The 15,337-nt window shown below is 43.2% G+C and overlaps 1 protein-coding gene across 2 annotated transcripts in view; it reads right to left on the bottom strand.

Moving 5' to 3' along the window:
- The window catches only part of GPR107 (G protein-coupled receptor 107), a 54,258-nt gene that overhangs the window by 27,069 nt on the left and 11,852 nt on the right, over positions 1-15,337 (bottom strand). For both annotated transcript variants that reach the window (XR_010382819.1, XM_031450696.2), the window contains exons 5-12: positions 14,687-14,826; positions 13,080-13,117; positions 11,402-11,458; positions 7,563-7,673; positions 6,900-7,033; positions 2,329-2,404; positions 951-1,024; positions 410-527 (exon numbers count right to left, since the gene is read on the bottom strand). Coding sequence is in view for 1 of the 2 variants with exons in the window: in XM_031450696.2 (XP_031306556.1) it covers positions 410-527; positions 951-1,024; positions 2,329-2,404; positions 6,900-7,033; positions 7,563-7,673; positions 11,402-11,458; positions 13,080-13,117; positions 14,687-14,826 (748 nt within the window). In the remaining variant the exon portion in view is untranslated. The remainder of the gene's footprint in view (positions 1-409; positions 528-950; positions 1,025-2,328; positions 2,405-6,899; positions 7,034-7,562; positions 7,674-11,401; positions 11,459-13,079; positions 13,118-14,686; positions 14,827-15,337) is intronic.

The raw sequence follows: 15,337 nt of genomic DNA, 5'->3' as shown, positions 1-15,337 counted from the left end.
CAGGGCCCCAAACACATGAAGCATCTAATAAATGTTTGCCCCACTAATATTCTACCTTGTGGAAACTCACTGGTTATCCACAGTTTGAAGCTAATTTGTTAATTAAATCACTGTATACCTGAGCTTCCTTGACAAGCAGATGCAAAGAAGAAGGAATATGTTTCCCTAACTTCTCAGCAGCCCCCTAGTCACATGCTGGTTTAAAGACGGCGGGTGATGGAGCCCCTCCCAGTGCAACGACCTGAGGTCTGGGTCTGTCAGAATTCAGAGAGAGAAGCCCAGTCTTCAGCCCCCAGTGGCAGAGGCTGGGGTTACTGGGAGAGCTGACTCCCTCTTCCCAGACAGGCCTGGAGCTGAGCCCTGCTAAGTGCCGAGAGAGCGAGGACAAGCAGGATTAGGGCCCCTTTACCTGGAGTGGGATGACAATCATGAAGATCTTTTTGTCTTTATCAGAAAGGATGTGCTTAATGAAAGCCCAGCCAGTGCCAATGAGCGCGATGGTGATGAACAGGAGCGCCCCTTTCAAGCTGCAAAAGACAAAAATGAACAGACACCAACAGGTCTCTTCAGACTCTCACCCTGAGAGTTAGATCCACTAGCTCATGCTATGATTTCACGTGTTTCTCGCAATATAGGTGGCCAAATTCAGGTTTACCGGAAGTGAGCACCTCTTCCTTGCAGGCACACAAATAGCTCCGCACCCCACTATCTGAGCAGCCTGTGGCCGCAGGGTGGCACCCCCTCCCAGGAACACGCCAACAGCCCCAAGTTCCCAAGTTAGGAAGGCCACCTGTAAACCACACACGTTGGGCCTGGCAGGAACCCGGACAGGCTGAGATAGGAGGGCAGGGCTGGTCAACCTGGGGCAGGCCTCTCCCTACCACAGCCCCCCTGACTTCTCTGCTACATCATGTCACGGGAGTACTTCAGGCGTCACCTGGCACACTTACAGGTGAGTGATGTAGTACACAACCGCCCAGCCTTCGATCGGAAAGCCCTGGGAGGAGATGTAGTGGTAGTCGATCTGCAATCAGAAAAGCGCATTTCAGACAGGTGGCTCCACCGCATGCCACACGCACAGCGACACAGGAAACGCCGCCAGGACCTCATGATGGGGCTGGCCCCCTCCGGCTCCCTAGCACTTCACTCGCCAATTCACAATTAAGCAGGTGAGTGCACTGATCAACGACCAGGAGCTTGAGAAACCAGACACAAGGATTCAAGGTCACTAACACCCAGTCCAGGTCCCTCTCTTGAGGCAGGTGATCCACTTGGGCAAACGGCAGCCTACTCTTCTTTTAAAATCTCCAAGTGCCACAGACCCTTTCAGTATCCTGGCCAAGAACTTTATCTTTCATATCCCTGCTGCTTATATAAATAAATAAATCAGTCAGTAAAAAATCTGCGTGGAATCACCCAGCTTCAACTGTTTTCTTTGAAAAAAAAATCTGTAAATTTAGAGCTACCTGAAGCCACTAGCACATTTTAATTAAAGCGGCAAGTTTGAGTAGTGGGCCCCCAGTGCTTCCAGGCAGGACTCCCCAAACCGGCACCAACTTCTTTACACATCTTTCATCCTCCCACACGTGGCTGTCTAGATATGAAAACAACTCAAGAGTCCGACGATTCATTATCTATATGGTTCCAGAAAGAATCTTCTTCCTTAGATCCAAGCGGGAAATTATCCAAGTAACTCACTTCCTGGAGCTGTAACTGGGTATGTTATTACTTTTTCTAGGACAACACTTTAAAGTGCAGGACCCTGAACACAAGTCTGGAGATTGTCACCCTCACAAGTGTAGCCCACAGGTACCTCGTAGGCCTACAAATTGGGGACACTGTACTCTTACTCCCACGAGCAGGCTCATTTCAATTTGCATCAGTACTAAATATTCAAAGCTTAAGCTCAATTCTTAAGTCGCCATCTTTAGATTATCAGTTTTCTCTCAAAAAAGTATGCTAACACTAAATTTTGAATCAAATGGGAACATGAGGGAGTATGTGGAAAAATAAAGGAAATCGTGGAAACAATTCAGCAGGTGGCACTATAATCTCGAGAAATGACTGGGGGCAAAAAAAAACAAATCAACAAGAGTTCTGAGAAAACTCTGAGTCTGCAGGTAACGGATGAAAATGTCTTAAGTATTAGGGAGGCTGTGCTCATTTATCCCCGTGACCAGTCCCTCCTGGACCAAAGGAGGCTTCATTGCAAAGGTATTCGTTCATCTTTTGTTTCCCACTGACCTAGCCCATCTTCTAGTTTATTCTTCCTGATCATATAGGCACTGGACATCATTTCCTAAATGACCCACAAATACTGATACCTACTGCGTGAAACACCAAGGAAAGAGACTTGGTGAAAGGAAGGGCCGCCATCAACCAGTGAATTTTAAATACATCATTCCTATAAAAACAGAGAGAAAAGAATTAAAGGAATATTCCATACTCCCAAAGGATAATTCCTGACATCATATATTTATAAGGAGGCAGTGAATATAATCTAAGCAAACCAAAAACACAAAGCTTTTTGCTGCCAGTAGAAAAGGCCTGGAATGAACTCCTAAGTCATCTCTAATATATGATTCAATGTAAAGAGAACTGAGTTATGCACTGAAGCCAGGCACCATGGGATCCCAGCCCCAGCAAGATGGAAATCTAAACAGGTTGCCAGCTTCCTCTCCAGAAACCACCTTGGAAAGACCACAGAAGAAAGAATGCGGCAAACAGACCTATGAAAATGACATGAAATCTCCGAGAAAGCAGGGTGATTAGGTACAACTGTGCAGGAAGTCTGTAGCTGGTGGAGAGGCGAGTTTGGAGCCAAGCAGTAGGGATGGTCAAAGTAGGGATGGTCAAAGTGCCAGGGTCGTGCCCCACTCTCCCTGCTCATGGCTGGAACCTGCCAGACACAGCAGGCCAGTGGGGCAACTCACTCCCACCGCCTCAGCCACAGGCACCAGACCACCTTCAGGCTGCCAGGTATTCAATCCCTCTACCCTTCCTGCCTCACCCTAGGAATTAACCTAATAAGACACACAAGACCATAATGGAGAAAAACTTTAAACTCTATTAAAGGAAACACAGACTTGAGTAAGAGCTACAGAGGGCATGCCTACTCTCGGATATCAAGACATTCTGCAAAGGCACAGCAGTAAAAACTGCGGAAAGGGTGCGGCATCAGACAAGTAAACCAACAGAATAGACTAGAAAGCTCAGAAATAGATTCATGTGTCACTTGATAAATAAGGTGAAACCAAGCTGGTGGGAGAATAGGCTGCTTACCTAACTGGCACCGGGGAAAAAAGCAGCTCAAATCTACAGAAGAAATAAAGGTGAGGCTCTACTTCACACTTACTTAGACCCTGGATGGATTCTGGTGCTAAACATAAAATACACACTTTTGATTTTGGAGTAGGAACAGGCCTCTTAGGATCCAAGAGGCACTGCCCAAAAGAGTAAAATTAGATTAGCTTTGACTTCATTCACATGAAAGATTTTTACTCAGCAATGCAACTGGAAGAAGAAATTTGCAATGTCTAAGACATACACAGGACTGAGACCTGAATACGCAAGGAACACGTGCAAAGAAGCAACAATAAAAAGAAAACCCAACAGAAAAATATGTAAATACAGGCAGTCACAAGATGGAAAACCCAGAAGGTTCACGAGTCCCTGCAAAGATAATGCACATCACCAATATTCAGAGAAATGTAAAATAAAATGAGGTACCCATTTATACCCATCAGACTGGCAAGAAATAAGGTGTCAGTGCAGGTGAGCGCGTGGGGAAAGAGGAATGTGAAGTGCTGCCAGCAGAAGCACAAGCTAGTCCAGGTGTGCATCCGGGGGGCAATGTGGCGGCATTCAGTGACATGAAATGAGCACCTACCCCACAGCCAGTGCACCTCCTTTGAGAATGCACCTCACAGGTGACAGGGAGGGAGCATGACAGTCTGGGGGGCAGGGAGATGGAGACAACCTAGGGTTCATCACTCAGGGATGGATACACAAAATGTGGGGACGCTCACTGTGGGTGACACGGAGTGGCTGAAAATCAGTGAATGGGATGTACACAGAGCAATGTGACTAAATCTTAAAAAGGATATTACTGAGTGAAACATGTACAAAAACAATACCTACAGATAGTACAGTTTATATATATTAAAAATATATGAAATACCAATAGACATTATTTGTTTCTAAGAATACACAAATATCCAAAACACATACTAAACACATCTGAGTGGCTGGCCATGGGTGGGGAGGAAATAAAACAGGAGAGGGCCTTGCACAGGACGATAAGGAGGGTGTGTCCCGAACTGACGCACACCCCTTTCCGGGCTGATTTCCTCCCTGCTGCTTTCCTGCTCCAGTGCCTACCTACTTGAAGGTCAAAAGGGAAGTCAAGGACAGAGCAGCCCGTCACTCCTGAACAGCAACAAGATTTACCCAGAGTGCACAACGGTCAAGGGCTGTGCTCACCCACACCCTGGCCACCTTGACCTGCAGGCCGAGTTACGGCGTCAGCGGCCGGGGCAGCGATGTGAATGAAGAAAAGAACTTGGGCTCTGGAGCCACACCAACCCGGCTCAAGTGCTGGCTCTCCCCTGACCTTAATCTCCCCGAGCCTCAGTAACCTGTGCTGGAAACAGGGCGACCCTGACCTCAAGGAGCCACAATATCCAGTGCTTGCCTGGCTGGGCAGAGAGCAGGTACCAAAGACGATCAGCTGCCCGTGTTCCCACCCCACTTCCCCAGGATCCCTCTCCCCATGCTCTGGGGCCCAGGACAGAACTCAGAGATGAGGGAGGCTGCAGGCCCACAGCAGGCCCATGTGGGTTCCAGGGCCAGCCCTGTTGGGGTACGCCAGCCCTGTCTCTCATTTCCTCTCTCAAAGCCTCAACAGAACAAGGCAAAGATCTTTCAGTTCCCTCCAGCTCAACAGGGCTCTGAAATGTGCAGGCAGCCCTGGAAACACATCAAATTCCCAACCTCCCAGCCAGCTGTAAGGCTCCAGGAAGAACATGGAGGTGGGGCAGACGGCTGCAACTACACGCTTCTGTATGTATGCTATACTTTAACAAGAAGTTTCAGTATGTTGTACAACTCTGTACAAAGTAGGTCAGCCTCACTTAACCACAGATTTTAAATTGTTGTCACGATTTTATATAAGTGAACCAGTGACAATGACTGTTGCCTAACTAAACAAAGAGAAACTAAAATACCACTGAACATCTGGCTAAACTACTTTGTATGAACCTCATCTTTGCCTAGCACCCTGATTTGCAAAGCTCTCTCATATACATTATTTCAGGGGGATTCATATAACTAACGTAAGGAACTAAGACTCTGAGAGGAAAGCAGGGCAATAATTACTGTCGCAGTTTCGTAGCTGAGGAGAAAGAGACTTAGAGTGAAGCAAGGCCCACAGGCAGTAATGGTCAGTGCTTACACTGGACATCAGGCCTCTGACTCCTAGTTCTTACTTTTCTAACAAAGGCAAAAGCAAGACTTTCTTAAACAAACAAACAAACAAAACCAACAACACCCCCTCCCAATCACTTTGTGCCCTGAGTTTGTGGGATTCTTTTTTCTTATTCATGGCTGCCTGATTTCAGGTCTAAACATGATCATGTAGGGTCCTTCACAAGTAATCTAGAAGCTCCGTCCATCTGGTGGGTGTAAAAGATATCACAATAAACAGGAACCAGCAACCACACCCAGCAGAGCCCAGTACCCCGGCAGAGCCCCGTACCCTGGCTGAGCCCAGTACCCCAGCAGAGCCCTGTACCCCGGCAGAGCCCAGTACCCCGGCAGAGCCCCGTACCCTGGCAGAGCCGAGTACCCCGGCTGAGCCCAGTACCCCAGCAGAGCCCAGTACCCGGCAGAGCCCCATACCCTGGCTAAGCCCAGTACCCCAGCAGAGCCCAGTACCCGGCAGAGCCCCATACCCCGGCTGAGCCCAGTACCCCAGCAGAGCCCGGCACCCCAGTTTTGTACCCCAGCTGAGCGTGTCTACTTCTTGTTGAAGTATAGGGTACGTAAGAAATGTGTAATTGAAGACAATCAGGCCACCAGGAATGAAAGAGGTATCAGTTTCTGCCCTACTGCTCCAGAGAAGGAGGTATTTGGCATTTGAGGGTGCTTAATTATTACATGAATTTAAGTTAATCCATAATATAATACCATAGTATATAACACACAGTGCCATTTATACAGTTTAAGGGCCTTAGACTATAGCAAACACATGACATTATTCTTTAACTGAAAATTAATATTTCATTTTCCATTTTGGGGGGGAGACAGAATGAAACACTGGCTCCACACATGCGCAGCTGCTCCCCTCAAGTACCCGGAACAGGAAGTTAAAGCCTCAGGGGTTTCAGAAGAAAGACTGAGCATCAGGCAGGTGGGCTTCAAAGAGGCTTTCTCGAGTGACAAACTTCTGGAGTTTGGTATCTACCCCAGCCAGGCTCTGGGCTGAGGCCTTCAGGACACAGCAGTAACTCCACACTCCCACCCAGGCCCTGAGCTGGCGTCACTCATCTCCCCTTCAGAACGAACAGCCCCTGAATGAGACCAAAGTGTTCATTCTGAGTCCTGGACTGTGGTGTCATCGCTATGGAAACACTTTGCTTATACATTTTATTTTGCTTGTATGTTATTAAAATATTTGGATTTGCTTTTTGAACAAAGCAATGGGAAGTGAACAAACACCAAGGCATGCGAAGGCCTCCCACACTGCAAGGCTCCTGCAGTCTCCCTTTGTTTTGAGGAAGATGCACTTTGAAGAGAACAAGATCGCTAGTGCCAAGTCCTCCAGGTTAAGAAGACAGCGAAAGGAGAAATTATACAAATCCCCAAACACTCTTGAAGGGCTCAAGGAGGTGATAATTTACCGTCGTTTTCGAAGGATGTGAATCCAGATGGTCCCAGAGAGAAAAAAGAAAAAGGCCATAGAAATGTATAATTTAGGAAGAGGAATTTCTCCTGCTGAGAGGTAGCTGTCAGGATTCTTCTCTGTGATCTCAATCTGAAACCAACATGAAGTTAATTTTTACTTTTCAGGAATAGACCATCCCATATTCAGCAATTCGTAATCTTAGTTGTTCCACTGAAGCTTAAGAAAGTTAAGTACCAGCAGATGACAACCACGTTCTTTCTTAAAACTGAGTTACAACTGACTTACAAACACAACAACCACATTCTTAATGCACAGGCGGAACTGTAAACACATCCTAAATTGCTTTGTATTTTCTCATTTATGAATCCTCTGCTGAAGTATCCTGCTCACTGGCAGAAATATTATTCTGGCCACATTTTTCTCTTACTCTGCTTAAGTACTCTTAGAAGTACTTTTTTTTTCAATTATTTTATTTAATTTGTTTTTTTATTGAAGTATAGTCAGTTTACAATGTTGCATCAATTTCTGATACACAGCATAATGTTTCAGTCATACATATACATACATATATCCCCTTAAAACTACTACTAAGAAATAAACGTCTTACATCTTACACAGTTGACAAAACCCACAGGAACAGTCTCCATATGGTACTTACATCAAGGCTGAATGAAAACTTGTCATTAGACCATGCTTCACTTCCAAGGCATTTATGAAAATAAAGACTGTAGAGGCCTTCTTGGTCATCAGTGCTGATGTTAAAGGAAAACTAAAAGTGAAGAAGAAAAAAATTTAGGGGTTCACAAATCCTCCGCTAAATTTTTAAATCTTAGAAATAAATCATGAATACTATAAACAGAAGAAAACAGACCACTTACTTTATCAAATTCTCCCAGGGCAGAGTTTAAATAGATGTTTTCTTATTCTATGATATCCTCTTAATATTTTGTTGTTAACAATTTTCAAGCTAACAGAATTATACAGTGAATAGCTATGTACCCACTACCTAGATTCTACAATTAACAGTTTACTCTGCTTGCTTTATCACACATCTATCTGTCAGGGATGGCAGAAGTCTGCAAGGCTGACCTAAGATGCAGTTATCTAGTTTTCAAGCCAACATACTGTTGTTTTGCTCTTTAGGTAAAAAATACTTCTGAAAAAGAAAGGATGTTCATCTGATACTTGAAAAGATAAAGGACCAATGTTCCCTCATTAAAATGTACCCGTATGATTTTAGACAACAGTAACAGAGGCTATTATTTTCTACATTTAGACATTTTTGCCTTTCAACATGTCATGCATTCAAATGAAGCTTAATGTAAATTTTAAAATGTGTTATATCAGGGAGAGGATATAGCTCAGTGGTAGCAGAGTGCGTGCTTAGCATGCACCAAGTCCTGGGTTCAATCCTCAGTACCTCCATTTAAAAAAAAAAAAAGGTTAAATAACCTAATTACCTCCCTCATCCCCAAACAACTAAATAAATAAATAACAAAAAAGGTGTTTTATATATATATAAGATCACAGAATGTGACTCCTTGATCAATTCTAGAGAACATTTTACCATAAGCCTAAAATGTATTATTTAGGGCCACATATATAGGCGGTAAACTATAAAGAAAAGTGAGGAAATGGTTATGATGACATTTTTCATGATGAGGGTTACTCCAGAGCTGGAAAGAACACGAGGGACGCATGGGGTTTCCAGGGTGCTGGCACTGTTCTAGTTCTTGTCCCAGGTGACAGTCACAAAGGTGATTATAATTATCTGTACTCAACATAAGAACTATATACTCTTCTGTAGGTACTGTACTGCAAAATTAAAAAGGATGGGAAAAAAAGAGACATCTGACAAGAAGACGGAAATAAAAGATGAAGAATATTCAAGCTGGCAGGGAGGGTATAGCTCAAGTGGCAGTGTGCGTGCTTAGCATTCACAAGGTCCTGGGCTCAAACCCCAGCACCTCCAACAAAAAAAGTAATTAAAAATAAACCCAGTTATCTCCTCCCAAATAAAAATACATGAGAACAGTGCCTTTAAAACAAAAATGTTAAAAAAAAAAAAAGAATATTCAAGCTGGAATTATTAATCTGTTAAACCAGGTCCCAAACTCATCACTGTAAAGTGAGAGTGTCTACTTTTGCCCACCCAAGGCAGCCAGAGAAAGAAAACTTTTCTATTCATGTTAGTAACTTGAAATTCTGAACGTAAGACTCATATGTAGTTTCTAAAAAATACTTTAAAAAAAACAATAGAATTATCATGGTGGATTAGAGTAGGCACCTGACACTTAAAAGAAAAAATCCTAAACAAAATAAAGAAAACTAAAAATTTTAGGGTTGAGATAAGCCCGGACAGTCCCTTTCCCGCTTTAGGTAGAAAAACCACCAGACCTATTCTGTGGATGGAGCGAAAAAGCTCAGAATGACTTAACTGTCCAAAATTGGAAGGATACTGAGTAGCAGAACAGTTAGGAGCCACCTACTGACTTCTTTACAAGGAGAGGGGAAGCCAGAGAGAAAGGACGCTGTCCCTTTTATGTGCTGCCTGTTCCCTGCATCCCAAGAATCCTATGAACCGGCTATTTCAGCCAACGCCCTTAACCACCATATGCTGCTTTCCCCTTGAAACCCTCACACGAAGCATTAGTAACTAACACACGTGTATCCTATAAATGCTTTCCTTTTGTGACTTAAACATTTTTTTCTAAAAAATAAAAAAAAATTTTAAATACTTATTTTAAAGTGAGGGCAAGAAGAAAAGTACCTTTTATATTTTCTTAAGGAGACAGTAAAGCAAAGTGGTTAAACACATGGGCCTGGGAGTCAGACAAACCTGGGTTTGAATCCTCCCCTTAGGCAAGTTACTTAACCTCTCTGAGCCTCAGTTTCCTGATCTGTAGAAGGGGAACAGTAACAGTACCTACTTCATAGATTGTTGGGGGCATGAGCTGAGATAATGATAATGCATGTGTACTTAGCACGATGTCTGGCATTCATTCATTCATCTCCATAATTACTGCTGGGCAGCCTATTATGGGCCAGGCCCAAGACTAGGAATTTCATATACATCAGTAATAAAGCAGACAAAAATCCCCGCCCTTATGGTTACCTTCTAAAGGGAGAGACAGACAATAAACATAGTAAGTAAGTACAAGTATGTCACATGTTAGAAAGAAGTACTAAGGCAAAAAACAGACTAGGGAGGAGGAAGTGGGTTGCATTTAAAATAGAGCAACTGAAGGAAGCTTTGTTGAAAAGGTGACATTTAAACAAAGACTTAAAGGAGGAAGAAACTAATCACTCAGATTCTGAGCATTCCTCCAGTGGGTGCAGCTAGAGCAGTGCCCAAGGCTTGACTTTTCTAGGAACAGCAAGGTGGCCTGGGTGGCAGAAGCAGAGTAATCAGTGGGGGCGGGGGAGGAATGGGAACTGAGGTCAAAGAGCTGACAGGAGCCAGGCCATGCGGGTTTGTCGACCAGTGGAAGGACCTGGGCTTTTACTCTGAGACAGATGGGACGCTGGGGAGAATTCAGAGCAGACGAGCACGTGAGCACCCCACAAGTTCTGTGAGCTATTAATACCGACCATTACCAAACTTAAAGAACGTACAAAAATTGTTAGATAGGCCAAAGAATTTATGGTGAAGGAACTCAGAGCAGATGCAGCGGTGGGGGGCTTAAAATACAGAGAATCCCAAGAGTGGGTTACATTGGTGCGTGCATCTGTCAAAACCGACCCTATCGTAGACTTAAGATCGGTGCATTTCACTCCAAGCAAATTATACCTCAATGAATGAAAACTGGTTAGAAAAGAGGCAGTGATTCTTACAAATTAATGACAAAAAATTATTTGTATAGCACTTCACAAAGCACTTTTAGAGAAACGATACACCTAACAACCCAGTGAGATAGGTGCCACCACTTTCCATTTTCAGATGATTGAAGAGCGAGGTTCAGAAGTTAAGTGAGTCATCCAAGGTCACCAACAAGTACGTGGGCTCTGAGATCCAGTCCAATGCCCTATCCTGTACATAGGCGGTGATGCAGTTAACAACGGTGACAGCTGAGCAGGTCACTCAGGCCTCTAAGTCTCAGTGAAGTCATCTCTAAGATGACAACCTCACCCTAAATGACCACCAACAGTCCTCTCAGGTACAGATTTCTGCATTTCTGACACACTCTGAGCGGGAGGCAGCATGGGATTAGAGAGGCAGAGTTGTGGGGACAGCCAGGGAGAACTGGGTGAGAGTCTGGGCCTCACCACTTGCAGTGGACATTCACCAAGTTATTCTCTCCCAGAGACTTATCATTTGCTAAGTGGTGGGTAACAATATCACCCTGTAGGTTTGTTACAGAGAGAGCTACTGGAATCAGGTGACTGATACATAACACGCCTAAATTATTATTCCTAAACTCCAAATTCCTTTAAAAATTCATCCTTCCACATGGTACAGATAAAGTCTATGAAGCTTTACTCAAAGAGAATACATACCTGAAATGAAACAGCTCCATCATTATTATGAACGGAAAAAGACTTCTCTCCTGTAGCCTAAAAAAGACATAACCCATTTTAGGAAGATAATGGCAGAAAAGGTACGCTAACAAAAATAAAAAATTTTTAACTCCAAAACTCTTCTTAAACCCTAAATTTCTGGTCTTCAAAAGCTCTCTGAAAAAAAAATCACCATCTTTTCAAGATGTTTAAAAATCCTCTTTCACAGAGGATGGGAATTCTTTACCCATTCCTTTCTCAGCTATCTCTTCTGTCTCTCCAGCAGCCCCCACTGCCTGCCCCAATTCCCCATCTTCCTGTGGGGCACCCCTCTAGTCTCTAAGCCTTAGCGAGAACATGGACGCCAGCCCAGGTCACACCCTTACGCAGTGCCTGGACTCCATTCCCGATTTCAAATGATCGTCATACTGCCACCGGGACAAGGGACTAAGACTAAGTAAAGAAGGAACTACTGATACATGGAGCAACACAGGTGAACTCAGAATGGTTATGCTAAAAGAAAGCAAGTAAAAAAGAGCATGTACTACATAATTCTTTTATGTAAAGTTCTATAAAACTAACCTACAGTGACAGACCAGTGGTTACTTAGGGACAGGAGGGTGACAAAGGGCAGGGGAAGCTTTTGGGGTGATGGGTATGCTCACTCTCTTGGCTGTGGTGGTTTCACAGGTGTACATGTAAGTCAAAACTTAAATTGTCACTTAAACTATATGCAGTTTATTGTATATCAATAAAGCTATTAAAACAAAACAAAATAAAATACTGCCATTTGGATGGCCCTCGCTGAAAAGTCAAGATATCCCAAACCAAAACTTCCCCATTTTCCCTCTGCTATTTCTACTCCCTACCCCTCTGGGGAGGGAAAAAAAAACCAACCTCTTCTCCTACCTTCCTCCCACCCTCAAATGGCCCCTGAGACTGATCCCGTATTTCACATTGCAAAGCTCTGCTCTAGTGCAGATCCCCACCACCCTAAACCTGTACTATCACAAGAGCATTCCTCCTGTCCCTCTAATTCACTGTCTACCTCCCCAAGGCTACTACACATCACCTTCGGAACAGTGATCTCCCCTTAACACCTTATGTCTCACAGCCCATCCTCATCAAGAACACATGGTGACTTCCTATTTTCTGTGCATCAATACCTTCAATTTTCTGGCCCTATATTAGCTAAGATCCCTCTCTCTGCTCCCAAGTATGTACCTTTTACTTCAAACAGGCCAGCACTGGTCACCCTCGCTTCCACTTCCAGTCTTTGCTCATGATGGTCTTCATCCCCTTCCTTCTCTTCTTTTTCCCCAAACAAGCCACCAAACATCAAGCCCTGGTGACGCCTCCCTCCAGAAGGCTTTCCAGACAGCTCACTTCCCTCCCCCCTCACTACCTGAGCCCCTATCTCATACACGCTGCATAACTCAGCACTCAATTTTACTTTCAAATTGTTTCGCAGTGTCAATGTTATCTCCCCAAATAGAAGGCAACTCCCTGTAGATGTGGCATCCAGGTGTATGTGTGTGCACCTGTGTGTGTGTGTGCATATAAATACATTCCTATAAGCACACACACACATACATACATACATACACACACACACACACACACACACACACCTATCCACCCAGGAAAGCTGAGAACACAAGTTGGGGTTAGTTCTTACCTTTGAATCCACTGTACTACCTTTAGATTTTCCGCCATCTAGAAACAGAACCATTTAGAAGATTATTATTGCGTGATTCAGCTCATACGACATTGTATCATTTTATGAGACACTAGCTCATCTAATGTCAAATAATTCAAACAATTAAAAGAGTGAAGCCACGTGCTATCTTGTGAACTGCCATCCCCTCAGAGCCCCCCAAATTCTTGAGCTGTAGAAGCTGCAGATTGAAACTTGTTATAATATAAATGCAATCTAATAAATGATGATACTCAGTACCAACTAGGGAAATCATCTCTAAATAACCTAGTGCCTGTTATTGCCAGAGATGCTACATGGAATGACTTTCCCTATTTTCTAAGTAATTATGTTTGAAGACAGATCACTGTCTGAAATACATATATACATGAGATTTATTTATATACATGGAAAAATTGATAGCTAATATATTAGCATTAGGCATACTTTTTTCCGCACAGCAAGAAGTGTTAAGATTGCTAATGACTTCTTTCATGGAACAGAGAGGGCATCTGTGTCTTATTTTTACTGAAGACACTCCTTGTGAGGAAGACAGAATCTCAAGCTCCCTGCAGTAAGGGAGAGCATTTCAGAATAAAAAGAAGGAAATGGTTTCTGCCCAGGGAATGGTGATGTGAGCCTGGGGAATCTGGACAAGGAGGAGACGGTGCACAGACATGAAACTACCCCATCACACAAATGTACTATTTCTGCATGTCTGTTAATTTGGGTTAGAGTTCGACAAACTGAGAAAAAAATAATACAATAGATAGTGAGTTATCTTTAAAGAACTCATATAAATTATTAGGTAAACTTGACGGTTAATAAAAGAGGTGATAAATAAAAATTGGTTAATCAACATACAGAGAAACACTCAATAATAATAAGAGTGACTTCAAAATCAAGACTACCTTTCTGCCTGTCACTTTCTGATTAAAAAAAAAAAAAAAAGCCCAAAACTCACTATTGGCTAGGACATGGTGATGTGGGCACCATTCTTATACATTTCCCAACAGGAGTATAAATTCATACAACTCATGTGGAAGGGAATGAAAATATGTATCAATATTCTCAAAAGTATTCATAGTCTTTGAACCAGACATTCTAATTCTGGGAACCCATCCTAAAGAAAGCTCTACAGATGACAGAAGTTCTACAAATAAAGATGCCTGATGTCACAATGTGTTAGAATAGCATCAAAACAGAAATCTGTTTCTTTAAGGAGAAATGCTGAGCAAATTACAGTATCCATTTCACAGGGTATCTGACAAGTATGAAATATCTCAGAGTTCAGCGAATGGGGATGCTTACAGAATTATAAACATGACTATAAATTTTAAAAGTCAAATGTTCTAAACTTAGGAAACAAGTTTGGAAGGAAACATACATTACTAAAATCCTAACACTAAGAGGAAGGAGAAATGACTTCTTTTTCCAGCTTTTCCACATTTTTCTTTTAATTGTTATATATTTTTATATCATCTCAAAAGTAAAAGAATGCTAAGATCATACTTGTTTTTACTTAGGAACAAAAAAGAATCCACAAAGCAGGGCAGTGAAGAAACACTAGTTTCTACCTTAGAGTTTACCTGGTTTTTTCGGGGTCTGGCTGCTTGTTGAAACAGGCTTAACACCAGGCTCCCGGCTCTGACCAAGGCCTTTCTCCTCCTTGCTGAAGACGATCTTTGGTAACTGGGTACCAGCTTCTGGTGGAGATTTTACTCTCACTCTACATTCAAATAAGATAGGAGAAAAAGAGTTCAAGGTAATGCTTATGCCATTAAGTGCTGTAAATTAGGCACTGTTTCAAGATCTAAATCTATCATCTCATGGAGTCCCATAACATCCTGTGATGCAGATTCTACTGCTTGCATTTTACATTCTACTGCCTGCTGAAATGGAAGCTCAGAAAAGGAAAATAACTTGCCCAAGAGCAGTAAGCTAGTAAGTAGCTGGGGGAGGACCCAGGCAGTCTCACTCTAAAGCTTAAGTTCACAGCAGCCATAAATTCGGAGGTACATATTTCCCCCCAAGTAACCATAATGTGTTCAGCAAATCGGTACACCAGGGAAAAGGATAAGAAGTTAAAAAACCAATAAGGTGTTAGAGTGAAGCCTAGGGGATCACGTGAGGGGCAGTGAGCACTATTAGCCGCTTGTCTAACATGCATTTCCTCCCTTCCCCCTTCTTACCAAACCCCAATTTTGTGGGCCTCATCCCAGCTGAGGAGGGGCCATCGG

The sequence above is a fragment of the Camelus dromedarius genome, chromosome 10 (assembly GCF_036321535.1).
Source record: "Camelus dromedarius isolate mCamDro1 chromosome 10, mCamDro1.pat, whole genome shotgun sequence".
Taxonomy (NCBI): domain Eukaryota; kingdom Metazoa; phylum Chordata; class Mammalia; order Artiodactyla; family Camelidae; genus Camelus; species Camelus dromedarius.
The sequence above is the reverse complement of the archived record's forward strand: the minus strand, read 5'-3'. Positions and strand labels throughout refer to the sequence as shown.